The sequence below is a fragment of the Lepisosteus oculatus genome, chromosome 1, assembly GCF_040954835.1.
Source record: "Lepisosteus oculatus isolate fLepOcu1 chromosome 1, fLepOcu1.hap2, whole genome shotgun sequence".
Lineage (NCBI taxonomy): Eukaryota > Metazoa > Chordata > Actinopteri > Semionotiformes > Lepisosteidae > Lepisosteus > Lepisosteus oculatus.
In genome coordinates this window covers 42,484,768-42,500,303 of record NC_090696.1, presented here as the reverse complement: position 1 = coordinate 42,500,303, position 15,536 = coordinate 42,484,768, and the positions used below count along the sequence as shown (strand labels likewise).

Here is a 15,536-nt window from a genome sequence, read left to right as displayed (position 1 = left end):
CCCTAAGGGGTCTCTTTATGCTGATTGCTGATGTAAACTCTGTGTAGAAGTTTGTGCAGTATGTGTATCCCGTAATGCATGCATTGCTGTTAGTATGTATTCAGTGTGGACTTCTCATACATTCAGTGTGAGTTTGAAGAGATTGGGTAAAATGAACACCTTTCAGTTGAAGGGAATGCATGTAATGTTTTTATACATGAGATGGCTCTTAGAAAAAGAGAATAAAATTAAATCTTGGGGAACTTCAAGATTATTTCACTACTAGTATTGGAATAAGCAGTCTCTGGAGGTCTGGCATTCTGCTCTGTGGTCTATTTTTTGCCAGTACAGGCTGCACAGAATCCTTCTCTGCGCAGTGTGCAGCATGTCAGCTGACTTGAGTGTTAGGTACAATAATGCAGGGGGAAATACATGGCTGTAATAAAACTTTACCTTTCTTTGACTGGCATGGTAAGAAATGATATCTTCTATTGAAATGATAGCTTTAGAGATTTTTCATTTTCAAATATTTTTTTAATTGGTTTTACAAACTGCAGTGTTTATCTGGTGTAGAGCTTCACCCAAGCAGAAGCTTTTGTAGTTGTTTTTTAAATGACTGGATAATGATACAAACGTTTAATGTTTGAAAGGTCTTTAAAAAATCTGTATTTAAATCTCATTATAGTTTTCAGAAGTTGTTGATTAAGTTAATGCCTCTTACTCTTGTTTTAATGTTATTAGAAAATAAGTGAGGAGGCCAGAAGTTTATGCTTAGTCATTTTCCTGTACTGTTTCTTTCATGGATCTAAAATTAACAGCTAGGACAGTGCTCATTGCTTCAGTAGACCGCTTACTTGATCCAGAGTTTCAGCTGTCTTCAGAAATGAAACCTTCAAAGTGTAGTCTTTTGATATTTGTATCTGAATTTGAATGTCGGTATCCGGCTTTTGTCAGTTATCATACATGCTTTCTTTTGAGAACTTACGTTGTATGTAAGAGAACTAAGTGTCTGAAATTGTTTGATTATCTGAACTTATCAGATCACAAAAATGAAAGCACTTTTTGTTATTTTTAAAGGCTTATATTAGAGCGCTTTGTACAAATTCTCATGGTTAAGTTATCTCTTGGAGACTTCAATAGCATTTGTAATTCTGTGATTTTTTTCAATGAAACATTTATAAATAAGAGAAGAGGCAATGAAATGTTTTTTTGAAAAGCTTATCTTGATTTTAGATGTTTGATTGTAATGTTGGTAACATTCTTCAGGCAGCTTTAAGAAATCTTATTTTGGAATGTTCAATCATAATGCAGTTATAATGTAAGAATGCAATAATGCATATTATTCAGTAATATATAAATTCAGTAATGCAGACTTTTTAGTAAAGGTCATATCAACATTTGATCTCTTAATTCATGAAGGTTTTGTACTACGTATGATTGTTAGTAATTGTTTGTTTTTTTTGTTTGTGGCAGAGCTCTGGCATTGAAAGCTTAGTTGAGGAGCTTTGCTCCAAGCTAAAGGATCTTCAGAATAAACAGAAAGGTCTGTATTTTCACTCGCCCTTTCCTAAGTACATGTGTTAAATAAGATGAGAAAAACATTCACGTAAGAATTCTATGATGAGAACGATAGGACTTCCTTGCATTCCAACATTCCAAAGTGGGAAGAAATTAATTAAAACAAATACTGATTATGACAAAAGTTCCACCTGTTCTCCCAATTGTAACTTTGTATCCTTGTGATCAAATTATTTATATATTCTTATATAAATAATCCTTTATAGTGACTCAATTTTTAGACCTTTAATAATGGAGTTTAGTTTACACACTATACTTATTTCATGAGTTTGTGCATACTAATCAAATAGGTTGTTAAAAGTTCATAATTGTTAAAAGTAATTTACCCTTTTTCTTTGTAGAAGAAAAACAGACCAACAAGAAATCTGAAGGATCCCAATCTCCTGAACCCGATGAATCTCCTTCATCTAAAGATCAAGTTGAAATGTAAGTAGATGTCTTTTTTTAAGATGGCTTATTTTAGTTGTTTACATTGCATGTGTATGCTCACATGCGTTTATAGCTGTAATTATAATTTGGTAATTATAGCTCATCCAGGATAATAATGTGAGAACTGCTTGTCTAATTAGCAAATTTCTGAAAGTCAGATAAAACTCCCCTATTGTGGCATGTTGAGCGTGGTCATATGATAAATGTAACTTTGTCAGCAACTATTATTCATGAAATTATTGTTCACAAAAATCTTGTGCCAGGAGCAAACACTAACACAAATAGAACAGTTCCAATAAACATGAATACCTTTTCACAAAAACAAAACTTAGCCTCATAGTAATAACTAGATCATATAAAGAAAAGTCTGAGATTTTCTTAAACTTAAAATCCATTTTTTAAATTAAAATATTAGTTTTTAAGCTCATTGTGATTGTTGCACTGTTTTGCACATTTCATCATAAAAACTGCTCATTAACCTTCTACATTGCTTGGTTGCAGGTACTATGAAGCCTTTCCACCTCTGTCAGAAAAACCTGTATGTCTTCAAGAAATAATGACAGTGTGGAATAAGGCAAAAGCTTGTGCATATTCAAGTTCATCTTCTACTGCTCCTCAAACAAGCACCGACACCTCCTCCCCAAAGGATTGTAACAGTGAGGGTGAAGCTGGAAAAGAAAAAAATGATGCTTGTTGTGCACCAAGTGAACGACCCCAGCAGAGACGGAGTAAAAGGGAGAAGGAGAACCGATACTATAACAGTGTGGTGGAAGAAAGAGCTGTTCAGAGTAAGAAACAGATAAGGCACAGGTCTGAAGGAAAGCTACGCCCTCGTTCTTGGTCATCTGGGTCCAGCGAAGCAGGCTCTAGCTCCAGTGGGAACCACCGCGAGATGAGAACACCCATAAAATCGGTCAAAATCAGGCATAAGTCAAGGGAAACCAGCAGAAATAAAAGGGGGAGAAATGGGCAGGTAAAGTTGGCATTAAAGGCTTTTGACAAAGAAGAGAGAAGAAACACCGGTAGAAGCAGCAGCAGCAGTGGCCCCACTAAACAGCAGCTAAACAAAAAGGGGAAGCGGCCGTTAAAAGAAATCCGAAAAGAATCCGTCTGTGGTGAAATTAAAGAACTAGCCTTTGAGGCAAGAAATAAAGAATATAAGGAAGAGCCCTTATGGTATACGGAACCCATAACTGAATATTTTGTCCCCTTAAGCAGAAAGAGCAAACTAGAAACTAAGTACCGTAACAGGCTGGATTCACACGATGTCTTTTCTGCATCGACAGATGTTGAAAAGTTGTCGGAGAGGATGCAAGGAATTTGTATCGCCAACACAAATTTTCAGCGCGCATACCTCGCCGCAGGTACTTTTGTCGATGGTCATTTTGTGGAAATGCCTGCAGAAATTGAGGCTGCTGACCTCAATGGGACCTCAAGCTGCCCTCAACCGGGGGATAGTAGAGATTTAGATGATGAGCATCTGTCTGAATTCACTCACTTCTACGAAGTAGATATTTATCAATCCATATTGGATCCTAGTGCCTCAGACTCTGTACAAGAAAGTCGAATCCTAAGCATGATTCGGCAAAAAAGCAAAGAACAAAGAGACTTTGAGGCAGATTGTTGTGTAGTGTTAGATGGCCTTGAGCTGCAAGGGGAAAGTGCAATAAGGGCGGATTCGCATGGATCTTTTGGGGCTGATGGATTTTTCTTGCAAGATTTGGAAAACATTGCTCAAGTTTGGGAATGTTATTCATCTTCTAGCTCTGAAGATATTGATGGAGAAAGTTTTGCAGGGGATTCTCCCATTCGGCTCTCCCCCACATTGGACAATACAGTATTCAACCCAAGCAGGTTTCCTGGAAACCAGGAAGAGTATTTCTCAGAGGCCAACGAAGCACCTGGTTTAAACTCTTCTTGTTTTTCTCTTTTTGAAGTGCAATACGATAGCCCCACTCTACCTTTTCCTTGTGACTCACTCACCCTTGGTCATGACACCACAGATTCTAGTAGCTGTATAGAGCCCTTAGGAAATAAACAGTCTCGCTTGCTAATATGGACCAAAAATAGTGCCTTTGACGAAACTGAACACTGTTCAAATCTTTCAACACGAACCTGTAGTCCTTGGTCACATTCGGAAGAAACTCGTTCTGATAACGAGCAAATGAATATTCAGTCAGAAGAGTCAGCACAATTCGTCACGGAAGAGATTAATTGTATAATGCCATCAATCTCCTCTAGATATCTAGAAGATGAACTTTTGGACTTTTTACAAGAAGACAACTGTCATTGTGGTGATGGAAAGGTATGTTCAATTTCCAGTCAAACTTTAAAAAAAAAGTCTAAGTTGGAGTCCGTTTGTGGAATACCGCTAGAAAAAGATGAAAGCAAACCTTATGGAAGTGCTGGCATTTTCACTAATGATATACCCCAACAAAGTGACAACTACAGCTCAGGGATAATAAAGGATATATGGACATCTATTGGAGACGGAGATTCAGCAGTAACCCTAGAAGGAGAAAAGGTAGATGAGGGATTGTTCTCAGAAGACACAAACTACCACTGCTGTTGTTTGGACATGGATGGGAAAGCAGGGTCCCTCCAGGTGTCTCAGAAAAAGGCAGTTCAGCGATCTGAGTATCACTTATGGGAGGGGCAAAAGGAGTGCTTGGAAGAACAGACACTTATAAAAAATGAGCTTTCCAAGGTAGATGGTGGAGATTATACCACACCATCCAAACCTTGGGATGTGAATCCTGATAAGGACAACACATTCATTCTTGGAGGAGTGTATGGAGAGCTTAAAACCTTTAATAGTGATGGCGACTGGGCCGTGGTGCCACCTAGACACACTCGTGGTAACCTGCTACAGTGTGCAGCTACGGATGTTGTAACAATAGCTGGCACGGATGTTTTTATGAATACCGGAAATTGCTTTGCTCCTGGTCACAAGCCTTTGTGGAGGCCTTTGGTTTCGTTTGGGCAGTGTGATCAGGCTGTGAAAGGAGGAGATGGATTGAATAAGGGATTTTCCTTCATCTTCCATGAAGATTTACTAGGAACTTGCAGCAGCTTTCGTAGTGATGAACCAGGACTGGATTATTCATTCTCCTCCTTTGACTTGAAGAATCCATTCTCTCAAGTTCTTCATGTGGAGTGCTCCTTTGAGCCTGAAGACATAGCCTCATTCAGCCCAGGTTTCAAGCCCAAATCAATACTGTGCTCAGATTCAGAAAATGAAACTTTCCACCCTCGCATGTATGGCATCAACAGAACCCAGTACAGGGCTATCCGTATTTCCCCAAGAACTCATTTTCGACCAATTTCTGCCTCTGAACTCTCTCCTGGAGGAGGAAGCGAGTCAGATTTGGAATCTGAAAAAGACGAATTGAGTCTTCCTATCCTCTCTCAGACAGATGTGTTTGATGATCCACAGGCAGATCTCAAACCATTAGAGGAAGATGCTGAATGTGAGGGTCCGTATTATGGAAAGCTAGAACTTGAGTCTGGAAAATTTTTACCAAGGTTAAAGAAGTCAGGCATGGAAAAGAGTGCCCAGACTTCATTAGATTCACAAGAAGGTCCCATTTCCCTTCTGCCGATAGCTGAGCAAGAAGTATGTTTAGACTGTGAAATGGAGGCATCAGCTGGGAGTATAAAAACTGAAGCGTCTGTCGAAGAACTTGAAACAGACGAAATCTCTAAAGAGGATAGCGAGGCATGCAAATGTTCAGAGGCCGGTCAGTGTTCCACTTATGGGAAAGCCTACGAATTTGGCAAAGATTTGCAAGAGGTAGGAATTTGTCTGAACAGTTATGGTTTTTAAATGTTTTTCATATTTATCGTAAGTTAAATTTTGTGTGGTTCATTTCAGATGACCTATGTAAAAATTAACGCTAGTCCTAATTTCAAATGGTACATGTTCAAAAAGGACAAAATGCATTCTTCACGTATCCTAATCCACATCCTAATTTACATGAGAAATTTCAGATTACAGATTACAGATTTCATATACATTAGAAAAGAACAGTAGAACATTCCACCTTTTTTGAATAAAGTTTCATGGAGTTCTCATGTGTAGCCTTTTCTTGTATCCATTAATGTTTCTTGTATGCCAAAACCAATTTGAATTAAATGTTCCTAATTAAAGTTTTGAATTTTATATATCGTGTGAAATTTAAATAGCTAATATTCTGCTAGCTTTGTCAGATTTTAAGTGTTCACTTCATAAACTTAGGCTATTAGGCCCACTTTGTCTCATGTTTTCTTATCCAGATACAGTTCTTAGTTATGGGTTTATTTGAATTTTTTTTCAGATTATATTTCTGTGTAAATTGTATGAACCAGGAGCCGATTTCCAGTTTAAGATCTCTCCCTTTTCACCTGTGAAATGTAGCTGAAATGTAACTTGGGCATTTTAGTCAGATATAAGGAAGAACGTCTTAAGATGAGTGTGCTGATGTTGATTGAAATATGTAGATGTTGGAACCAAGAAATACAAAAGTTTAAACAAACAAGTCAGTGACCCATTTCAGTTGAAAGGGTTCATTTGAAATAAAGACTAGCAGATTCTGAACCCCTACGTCCAGAAATAAGAACCACTGTTATACACAATAGATGCAAAAAGGCACACAATGTGGTATATGCAAAACCAATGGTCACTAAAGTTTATCATTTTAGTTTAAAAGCATGAATCTTTAAGCACTTTTTGAGTCATATTTTGGACAAGTTCCATAAACATGTGAAAAGCATTTTCTCTTTCCTGTCTCAAAAAGATGGGAGTAGAAGGGGGATCTGACCACCTTCGGGGCATTTCTGTAGACCTGCTGATGTTGTGCAGATGCCTGTAACTGAACAGTCAGCTCAGTCTACCTCCACACCTGCTTATGATGTTAGTGTGCTACATTAATAGAGTGCTGCTTCTTTGTGTGCCAGGGAAGAGCGAGAGGGTAATCTAGAAGCTAGATTATCAGTAACTTTTGTTAGAGTGTCTTTGTAAAGAGCAACAGAATCCCAAAGTGAAATGGACTGAGCTACACTAAGTGGAGTTTTTGTGATCTTTTCCATCAAATGTGATTAATTCGCCGAGTTCAGTCTGGGAAAGCTCACTGTATGTCATTTATGAATTAAAGGACTTTATAGACCATCAGAGGTTGCTCTTGCTCACTTTACACCCCATTTCCTGATGTAGGTCACAGTTATCTAGGTCTGTATCTTGGTTTTATGAAACAGAGTTGGGAAAAGTTTACAAAGCTTTGGCAAGTTAAAACATTGTGTGTTTTTTCATAAGCTTTCGTTAATGAGCTAATTCCCACTTGTATTGTCATTTAAGCATAATTGAATGAAAAACTTACATTCATTTTCGTTTTTCATTTTCCTTTGCTAAATGTGCAGGGAAGTACTAGCAGTCAGCAGGAGGAGTGTTGGTGGCAAAAATCTCTCTGCCCACCTCTTGTTTCTGGATCTCAGTGTGCAGGTGAGCAAATTCTTAAATTATTGTGTTTCTGTAGTTCTGTAGTTGTGCTTTTGCAGCACAATTGCCATTAGATTTAGTTACCATTAAATGCTTCTTTCAATACTGCAATATTTTCTTCTGAAACTGACGTAAAATTGAAAAGAACCTGAATTTATTAATGCCTAATTTTGGCACTAATCAATGCTCGTCATTTTATTCAAACTGATTTTTTTTTATGTAGGCTGTTCCAGTACTGGTTGAGATTTTTTTCTTTGCTAATTCATTTACTTAGCATAGTACGACATTAAGTTAATGCATTTGGAACAATAAATCACATTGTCGACATAATCCATCTATCCATTTCCTAACTTCTTAAGCCAATTCAGGGTTGTGGGGGAGACGGTGTCTTTCCCTTGTCAGGATAGTAGTCCATCACAGGTCACGCAGGCACAAACAAACACACACTTACACCAGCACCAATTTTCCCAGAAGCCAAAATCTACCAACATATTTTGGGACTGTGGGATGGAACTGGAGCACCTGGAGGAAACCTAAGTGAACTAGGGGGGAACATACTTTTACAAATTGAGGATTATGAAAGTAGAGAATCATGGTAAATCGACATAGCGGGATAATCTTTACAATTCTGTTGATTCTAATTCTGATTATTCTTATTATTGATTATGCCAAGAGTATACCTGAGCTGTTGGTGTACTTGAAGGCACCTGAGTTCTTTGTTCTCTGGCACAGCTTTGATGACAGGAGTAGTAAATTGGGCACACTGGGTCAGTATTTTGACATTACACAAGGTTAAACATACAGCACAACAGACAACATGCAAATTGTTATTTACAAACGAGACATATCTGAGGACTCTGTCCTGACCAACCAGAAAAGCCTGACTGTTACCAAGTATCTGAATCCTTTTCAATGTCTGACAAGCTCAAAAAGAGAAATAAACCTGCCCCCTGCTCTTAAAAAGAGTAAAATCTAGAGTAAAATCTCTATATAATGCTACAAAATAAATGGAACCTAACTCGCTATTCTAAAAATGCATCTACAATCCAGGAGCGACCTTTCTTTAATCGAGGGATTCTCTGTTCTGGATCAAAGTTGGGTAACAAGGTTCGAATACTCAACGCGATTCTCACCTAAATGGCAGATTGGAACAAGGACCTCCCACTCGGCACTGTCTTTTCTACTTATCCTTTGTGTTTTGTTGTCTTTTCTGCCTTTTTCCTTATTCCTCTGTCTGTCCCTCCCTACCTGCTTGTTTTATCCCCTCTTCCTTGACTGCTGGTGACTTTTACCCAGACATTTACCCAGAATTTACTTAACCAAGGTTATCCAGAGGATTCCTTTAATCAGTGTTAAATGTGTATTGGGTGTGAGACAAGGCGGTAGACAGATTCCTTTCTTGCTTTGGACCTCTCAGGAACTGTAAATGTTAATACTAGCTAAGTGTGGACCATTGTCCCTCGATTCTTGAGAAACCTCAACTGTTACGATTGGTGCAAAGTTAATAGAAGTGGAAATACCAACACCTCCCAGATAGCACCCCCAGGGTCCTAGGGGTCCGAAATGGAAAACCTAACCACATAATCCCAAATATAGATATTTGGCATTTTAAAAATATTTGTTCCATTTATACTAATATTGGTTTATACTGTGCACATAATATGCTGTGACCATTCATAATTTAAAGATGCTTTCTTTCTGTCATTAGGTAGATTCCCACTTTCAGTTTTGATCAAGATCAAATTTGGATGTGTTGGATCACAATCGGCAGTAATGCATTTCTGTTGCTTATGTCCAAACTTCTTCACGATGAATGCACTGTTTTAGTGCAGATGTATACAATATGGAAGAAGAATAGTATTAGTTTAAAGTTATAGAAATTGAATTGCTTACCTTTTCCTGGAATATTTTGTTGCTTTTCATTTGAAATAAGTTTCTGCTCTACAGTGCATGCCGATAGCTGATTTTGCATGCATTTATTCTATCCTTTCCATTCTGTCATCTTCATATGGTGGTGTAACAGTGCATCTTAACTTGTCTTATTTAAAGTTGGGCTTATCATATAAAGGCAGTTTTAGGTTTTCAAAAGGTTATGAGTGGTCCAAATAGTGCACTCTATATGAAAAATGTTGTGATTTTGAACTTGAGACTGGTCACTGAACAACGGGCAGGGCTCTGCTGAGAGTTAGACAAGAATTAATTGTTTCCAGTGCTCGTTCATCTGAGCGAGAAAATGTCCCTTGCATTATGCAAGTATTACAAATATTTTAGTATTAAGAAGTTTTTACAAGTATTTTAAAATCTACAAAACTTACTTAAAGTGTATTTTAATTACAGCAGGCGTTGAACCACTCTAGAAAGAACAATTTCAGTGAGTTGTATTAAATACAGGAATGATCTAGTTGGTGTTCTGCAGTAAAAGTATGTACAGTAGGTCTCTGTTCAGGTTGGAATCTGAAGTGTGCATGACGTGTGCTCATGTCAGTTAAAAGAAGATTTTCGAAAAGGTTAGACCAGTCCAATCGCATGTAATTTGTTGCTGCTAATTCCAGTTTTCTTTTTTAAAAACGTTCTATTTCCTGTCAAGTTAAATAATGGGGATGTGTAATGTGAGTGACTTTTTTTAGTTTTTCATTGCAAAAACATGTTATTAAAATGTACATAGCATCATTATTTCAGACAAAAAAATTTTTTTTATACGTTTATAGGTTGTCTTGTGCTCCTTTACAACTAAACCAGACCTACTTGATCAATTACTGACAAATGAGAACAAGTTATAGCTTAAGCAATATCAAGTTAAGTTGTCATGTCTTTTTTTCTTGGATCACATAACTTTCTAGTAAGTTTGGATGGTGAGACACCCACAGAAGAGTTCATTCACAAACATAAAGGAACTTGATTGAGTTTCTAATATAGTCTAAATGCAGGAAAGTGAGATGGAAAGATGTGGTTGGTAAGACATCTTTTTGATATAAGAGTTGTTACGTTATAAGAGATTTAAGTTAATGAATAGGGGTGAGTGTAATTGGCTTACTACTGCTAAGGGTAAGGGAGTGGATAAAAAGTCCAGTCCCAAACTTTCAACTGCTAAGCCTTGAGACCCCTATCCTATTATTTGTGTAAAAATAACCACATTGTTTAAATGACTAAGAGGATTAATTACAATTATTTATTTTTTTAGATTGCTGCACTAAATTCAAGGAAATAGTTGGTATGAAGAGTTACGTTGATTTCAAAGAAAATTCTCATAATGGAGACCCTCTTTTACAACCGAATAAAGTAAGTCAGTGTTTTAAGCGAATGGTTAATAACAGAAAAAAATTGTAACTGGATCTTTTAAAATAAGAATTTTAAAAAGATTTAAGCAGGATTATTGCTAGGACTAGGGCACAGATTTTAAACTGCTGTATACATTTTCTATTGCAGTGTATGATAGGCATATCTAGAAACCATACCAAAATGAAAGAAAAAATATGAAAACTGGTAGCAGACTTTTACATCAAGTAGTGCCACTTAGTGAATTGTATTCTTTTTCTGCCCAACTTAACTGGATTTTTCTGATGAAGATATAATTTAATAGTTCATTAAATTTATTTACCATTTTTCTATTATTGATTCCAAACGATTTACATATAGTAAAATGCATCAATAGACTTTCAAAAAGTGCCACATGATCTTTTAAGTCATCAGAACCTTTGTTTAACATTTATTTTGAAGGATGGCTCCTTCTACATTATGGTGTGCCCAGGTTTCACACAGGAGCATTTCCTTTGCAATTTTTATCTACAGGCAAGAATGCCACCTAATGGTCCACTGATGCATCACAGATCAGCAGTCTTGTTTTTGAGCACTTTCCCATTACCCCACTTACATGGTTAATGTTAAGGACTAAGCAGACATATTTGATTGCTGATGTCCAATTTAATAGACCCCTTTTTCTGTGTGCGTGATGGACTAGTGTCCAGAGTGCAAATCGCGATGTTTTATTGGGTGATGATGGACTAGTGTCCAGAGTGCAAATCACGATGTTTTATTGGGTGATTCTTTTAGAAGTCATGTTTTTTTCTGCTTTTTACATTTGTAGTTTTTTAGAGAAACACACCTATCTGCTTTTGGCAGCACAAATACTGTTTATTCAGTCAATCAGTCGTTGGCCTGATTGCAACTACAAAAAATGTAATTTTAAGGAGAAAACATTTTAATATTTTCCCAGGATTGTTTTTCAGTAACTTGTACTTTCTTATCTTTAGTATAAGATATTGTGCTATACTGTGCACTTCAGTTAGAATGATGTAAGTAATTGGAAAAAATTAAGTTGTAGAGAAGTTAATTCTTTGTTGCAAAGGAACAGTGTAGAGTGCTTTTTTTAGTTTTACAGTAGCTGTAGTCTTTATTTTTTTCAAATTTTGGTATATTCTACTTGTATTATTGAGACCAATTCCAAATCTGTTCTTAAGGTTTCTATCCTTTGTTCACTGCCTTGCAAATGTATTCACTCCTTGTGAATTTTCCACATTTGTGGCCTTTTGGGTCCGTCTGCAGTTCTGAAAATACAAACAGTATTTTCCCAGTACAAGACTTGCAGTAGTCACTGTTGCCAAAGGTGCCTTTACCAAGTGGCTAGGGGACTCAACACTTGTGTAGGCAGTAAATTTCAATTTGTTTTTTTTTTTTGCAGATAATATTCAACTTCCTTCCCATTGTGAGCATTTGGTTTCAAGATGGCTGTTGACTATTTGGGGAAAACATTTATAATTCATCCAAATGCTAATTGGTAGACTGAAAACATTCTCAAGATATTGCAAGCTTAATTCCCTTCAAAACTGTATAATGTTTTAGCATCAGAGGTTGGTTTAAATGGGTAAAAATCCAAAAATATGTATCTCAGTGCAAGGTTCCTCATAAAGATTTAAGAACTTCTAATCCAGGTTCTCCCTATCAAAATATTGTTGGAGCCTTTAAGCCGTTTTCTTCCAAGAAACCAATGGATGAGATCCCTGAAACGATGAACTACCAAAAGAGATAGAAGGGCCAGATGGCCTCCTAGTTTTTGAAACTATTTGTTTAGGTGTTTATAATAATCTTTTGTGTTTTTCAGGCAGCAGCAACTTGTGACGCCAACTGTTCGGGAGAGAAAAACTCTGGTGCACGAGCAACAGGCTTCCGAAGACAGCTCTTCTCCAGTGACAGCTCCAGTTCTAGTGACACTGCTTCGGAGAACGGAAGTGATTGGGCGGATCCTTGTGCAGACCTTTTCTCTCGAACACATCTGTAATCCTGCTGATCGGAGATACTAACTTGAAACTAGTGTACTCAAAAATGTCTTCAGAATTTTTGCTTTTGAAGGCATCGGTTTTAATTTAATTTTAATTTCTTCAAACCGTTTAAAAATTTTATCTTCATCCGTAAAAATTCACAGTTAGGAGTTAGGGACAGTCTGTTTTTCCTCCTCAGTTTTCCCAGTTTTTGCTTTTTAACTAGAATAGTTGTTGTCTGAATGGTTGTGCATGTGCCTGTCTTACTAGTATCACTGCTTCTTTTACAGCATAACTGCGACAACTTTCATAACCTAACTGTGATAGTACTGTTATAAACACCATCTTAAAAGCACTGCAGTACCGTTAACATCTGCTTTTCAGAAAATCTTAGGAATGGCACGGTCTTAGTTTTTTGTGTAAGAACCTGGAGTAATTTAATTAGAACAGTGCCTTTCTGAATACAGGAGAAAAGCACGGATGCAAATCTTTATTTTGGGAAAAAAGGCGACTCTGTCATGAAACTTTACATAGGAATGTAAGGGTTGTGCTTAGTCTAAAATACAGTTTTGACTGATGATAGATTCCTTTTTCGTAAGATTTTAAGTAGATGTAGTATGGTTTGTGACATAAAGCATAAACTAAAAAAGAAAGAAAAAATTCTAACTGTGAAAGCCCAGAATTTTTTTGGATCTTTGGGGGAAAAAATCTAAAAACAGATTTTAAGTCTTAAGACGGTATCTGGTTTTGGCAAATTTACACGGCGAATAAAGTCCCTTTAACCATGAATCTAAAATGTAGTGATCCTTATAAAATTGGTTCTTTAAAACATTGTTACTAGAGAAAATGTTGGTGCTATCAATATTTAAAAGACTTCTGTGGCAATTGCAGTTAGATATTGTGGCTGTGAATTTGTAGGTCCTGTAGTTTTGTTTCTTGTTATGACCGAGTGTAAGGATCAGTTGTCTCTGAAATTTAAAAAAAGAAAAAAAGTGTGATTGCTGTAGTGGTTGTCGCTTTATGTGGCTTGCTTTTCTTTATATTTTTTAGTAGTAAGTTGACAAGCCTTGAAATGTTCAAGGCCATTGTCTTTTTTTTTCCATTGTGACTTTCGATAGATTTAAACCATAAAATCAAGAGGGTTTGTCTTTTAAAATGCAAATTAAGTCCCTCAGAGTACATTTCACATTGTCAAAAACCATTTTACCACTAAAAATGTGTATGCAGCAAACTGAAAGTCCACAGTAGGTCTACGATACAAAGGCAATAACCATTCTAGAAGTGTAATACAGGTAAGACCAAACTGAGAGGAACTAACTTTGAAATATGTTCTTGTTTGTAAAATTACACGTAGCTGAACCTTACATATCGGTGATCTAGCCGAAGTAAAGAATATGCACCGTCTTTTGGGTTTGACCTTAACATTTATTTCTTGGACGGTATAGTGGTGTGAACTTTTGTTTAAAAATGTTAAGTTATTTTATACATATGTATACATTCATAATGCATGTATATATATGCTATATATTCATTCTTGCACAATATTTTTAAAGAGAACGTCATTTTTATTTATTGACTGATTTCCAAAAAAACACACTATTTTTGGGGGGTTTTTTGCTTTACCTCTGAGCTTCCTGAAAAGTTTATGTACCTGCACTTTAATTTTTGTTTTGGAATAGGTAGAGCCTTTACTTTAAAACAATAGAAACATGATTGCGTAGATAAAGGCTTGAAGCCGTATGCAATTTACCAGTGCACAAAACATTAAAAGGATGTATTAAAAATAGTGTTCCACTCAGTTTATTTTGCATGTAGCTTATATTTTGAGTGACAAAAGGCTAAACAGTTATGGGGTGCTTTTTTTCAAATTGAAGCTGCATGCTGATCTAACACTCCGGCACCGTTTGAGAAAATTAAACTGAAGAGGATAGAGCAGTGATAGGACTGTTGTTTTTTTTTTTCTGGTGTGTGTGGGTGTGTGTGAGACCAAGTCAGAACACTTTTTATTGGGTAGTTGGAGGAATGTGCATTTATTTTATATGGTTAGGGTTTCATGTTAATAATTGAAGTGGAGAAGTCTTTCTAACAAGGTATGCATTAGAAGTCAGATTCAAAGTTTAAGAAATACATTGATTGCACTGTGGTATGGTGAACATAGCATATCCATAGCACTGAAACCTTGGTTCTCCATTCCTTTTCTGCAGATCTCCCTTTCCATCCCTCAGCCCAGTTTTCCCACTCTCCCTGTTTCAGATTGTTATTGTTTCATGTACATCTGAGTAAATTATTTTTTGTTTCATTGTGGAGTTTCTTAACATCTAATAAAAATAAATCCATTAACCTTTCTTTTTTTTGCCTGGTTTGTATCATGAAAGTACAATTAGAAGTTTTGTTGTGAAAATTAGGATTGTGTATTTGTATTTCCTTCCATACCTTTATAAAAATTATGTTTGGAGAAACATAAAATGCAGTGTATCTAAAGAACCACTGATGTTCCACAAATTTGACTTTCCTATGCATTATTCAATCTCTTAAAGTATAATGGGAAACTTGCAATAATCTGTGAAACAATTATCTATTCTTTCCAAATAAGGGGGTGAAAAATATCTTGTTTGATTTGTTGCAGAAAGTTGTAACCGGTTTTGAAATTCAGCAACTGTAAGATACCCGTTTTACATCCGTTTTTGTATAGCGTTATATTTTAAATGAAAGATTAAAATGTAGAAATTATAATTGGATTCCCAATGGATGGAATGAACTTAATAGGACTCATTATTGCAGCAGCTTCTGCTCCAGTCTGCACTTCCCCTATGCTGCAGCTC

The 15,536-nt window shown here is 36.4% G+C and overlaps 1 protein-coding gene across 5 annotated transcripts in view; it reads left to right on the top strand.

Annotated features, from left to right (window-relative positions):
* Positions 1 to 15,054, top strand: part of kiaa0232 (KIAA0232 ortholog) — a 32,459-nt gene extending 17,405 nt beyond the window's left edge. For 3 of the 5 annotated variants that reach the window (XM_015344902.2, XM_015344904.2, XM_015344905.2), the window contains exons 4-9: positions 1,453 to 1,522; positions 1,899 to 1,983; positions 2,488 to 5,779; positions 7,381 to 7,462; positions 10,641 to 10,738; positions 12,558 to 15,054. In XM_015344902.2, coding sequence (XP_015200388.2) covers positions 1,453 to 1,522; positions 1,899 to 1,983; positions 2,488 to 5,779; positions 7,381 to 7,462; positions 10,641 to 10,738; positions 12,558 to 12,734 — 3,804 coding nt within the window. In that variant the 3' untranslated portion in view covers positions 12,735 to 15,054. Of the gene's footprint in view, positions 1 to 340; positions 451 to 1,452; positions 1,523 to 1,898; positions 1,984 to 2,487; positions 5,780 to 7,380; positions 7,463 to 10,640; positions 10,739 to 12,557 lie in introns of those variants that run through there. The other 2 variants (XM_015344907.2, XM_015344906.2) reach the window with 2 other exon arrangements.
* Positions 15,055 to 15,536: the final 482 nt, after the last annotated feature.